Here is a 1,774-nt window from a genome sequence, read left to right on the forward strand (position 1 = left end):
CGCTGGTTTAGAGACCAGTGTCCCCAGGTGTCCCATATACAAGGGACACCTCAGCATCACATTGTGCATGGAGGTCCAGGACCAGCCCCACTGGGCAGGCAGGAAAGGGCAGCAGCGAGCAGGCTGATGCCTTTTGGAGAGAGCCCAAATATCCAGGAGCAGCATCCTCCCCTTTGGCCATCCTGATGGCCTTTCTGGAATGTGATGCTCCCAGCAGCCCAGAGCCCATCTTCCTCCCCTCATGCCCTTTCCTCCCACCCAGCCCATGGGCAGCCACAGAGACACAGCAGCACACTAGGAAATCCAGAAAATGTGGGGTTTTTATTGACTGTCACAGACACATCTGCCTCCAGAGGGTTTAATGGTACTTGTAGGCCAGAGCATGGGCCACCACGCCGACCAGTTTCTGCCAAGTGGCCTGGCAGGCAGGGGTGAAGTCCTTGGTGAAGTGTGCCGCCAGCACAATGATGAGGATGTCTCCCAGGAGCTGGAGAGGAGAAAGAAGGAAATCAGTTCAGCATGGTGCTGAGAACCCCTTTGCCCTGCACAGGACCCAGGGACCGGGGGCTGGAGGGACCCCAGCTCTCTGATGGGTCCTTGAGCTGAATTCTCTGTGCAGGAAAACAGTCCTGTGCTGACCACATGCACCAGTATCCACCTGCTCTGGCTCTGCTGCTTCTCACACCTGCTTTTTCCAGCCTCTAGACTTTATTTCCAGACATTTTCTGTCTGCCCCTTTGCCCTGCACAGGACCCAGGGACCGGGGGCTGGAGGGACCCCAGCTCTCTGATGGGTCCTTGAGCTGAATTCTCTGTGCAGGAAAACAGTCCTGTGCTGACCACATGCACCAGTATCCACCTGCTCTGGCTCTGCTGCTTCTCACACCTGCTTTTTCCAGCCTCTAGACTTTATTTCCAGACATTTTCTGTCTGTTTTTTTTCCCCTGCTCTGAATCCCCACGCCTCTTCAAGCAGAGGTGGGGTCAGTGCGAGGTCTACCTGCCACATCCCCTAAGTCAGACTTAAACAGAGACTGAAACAGAGGCCATCAGCCACATCCAGCCCTCTCAACCTCCCCCAGCCTGAACTGCTCCCCCTCTCCACCCACAGTGACCTCTCACCCCCCTGCACCCTCATCTCTTTTGCTTCATTCCCCTCCTGCTCCCCTCCCTCATCTGCTGACCTTGTCCACACACCCAGACCTGTCTTTTGTCTCTAACCCCACCCCACACTTGCTTTTCCCTCTCCCCTCATGTCTACCAGCCTTGGAAAAAGGGGAGAAGGAAGAGGTCCCCATCCTCGGGGCCAGGAGGTGCCAGGGAGCAGCTGCCCATCATCCTTCTCCCACACTTCTCAAGCTGTGCTGGCACGAGCCTCCAAGCTTTCAGAGCATCTCCCTGTATTTGTCCCACCACAGCCTGGACCCTGGCATTTCCCTGGCATTATCATAAATCTGGTAAATGAAAAAATGTTATTTATGCTTGTTTGAAACCCTCCAGGCACTAAGACATTCTATGGGATGGAGGACGAGAAGGTCAATCCCTGAGCACAGCTCACCCTGAAGTTCTCGGGGTCCACATGCAGCTTCTCACAGTGCAGCTCAGACAGCTTGGAGTAGGTCGCCTTGAGGTTTTCCAGGTTCTTCACAGCTTCCCCAAAGGAGGTGAGCACTTTCTTGCCATGGGCACGGACCTTGGGGTTGCCAATGATGGCAGTGGGGCTGGAGAGGTTCCCAAAGTTATCAAAGAACCTCTGGGTCCAGGGGTAGACGATCA

At 55.2% G+C, this 1,774-nt stretch overlaps 1 protein-coding gene across 1 annotated transcript; it reads right to left on the bottom strand.

The window, feature by feature from the left end:
- Nucleotides 1-358: 358 nt before the first annotated feature.
- On the bottom strand, nucleotides 359-1,769 carry LOC104524215 (hemoglobin subunit rho; the record flags this gene model as incomplete). Its single annotated transcript, XM_010167012.1, has 2 exons — nucleotides 359-487; nucleotides 1,557-1,769. Coding segments are annotated over 2 exons (342 nt in total), but the record flags the coding sequence as incomplete, so codon positions are not given.
- Nucleotides 1,770-1,774: the final 5 nt, after the last annotated feature.

This window comes from Antrostomus carolinensis, unplaced genomic scaffold, assembly GCF_000700745.2.
Source record: "Antrostomus carolinensis isolate BGI_N321 unplaced genomic scaffold, ASM70074v2 scaffold50014, whole genome shotgun sequence".
NCBI classification, from domain to species: domain Eukaryota; kingdom Metazoa; phylum Chordata; class Aves; order Caprimulgiformes; family Caprimulgidae; genus Antrostomus; species Antrostomus carolinensis.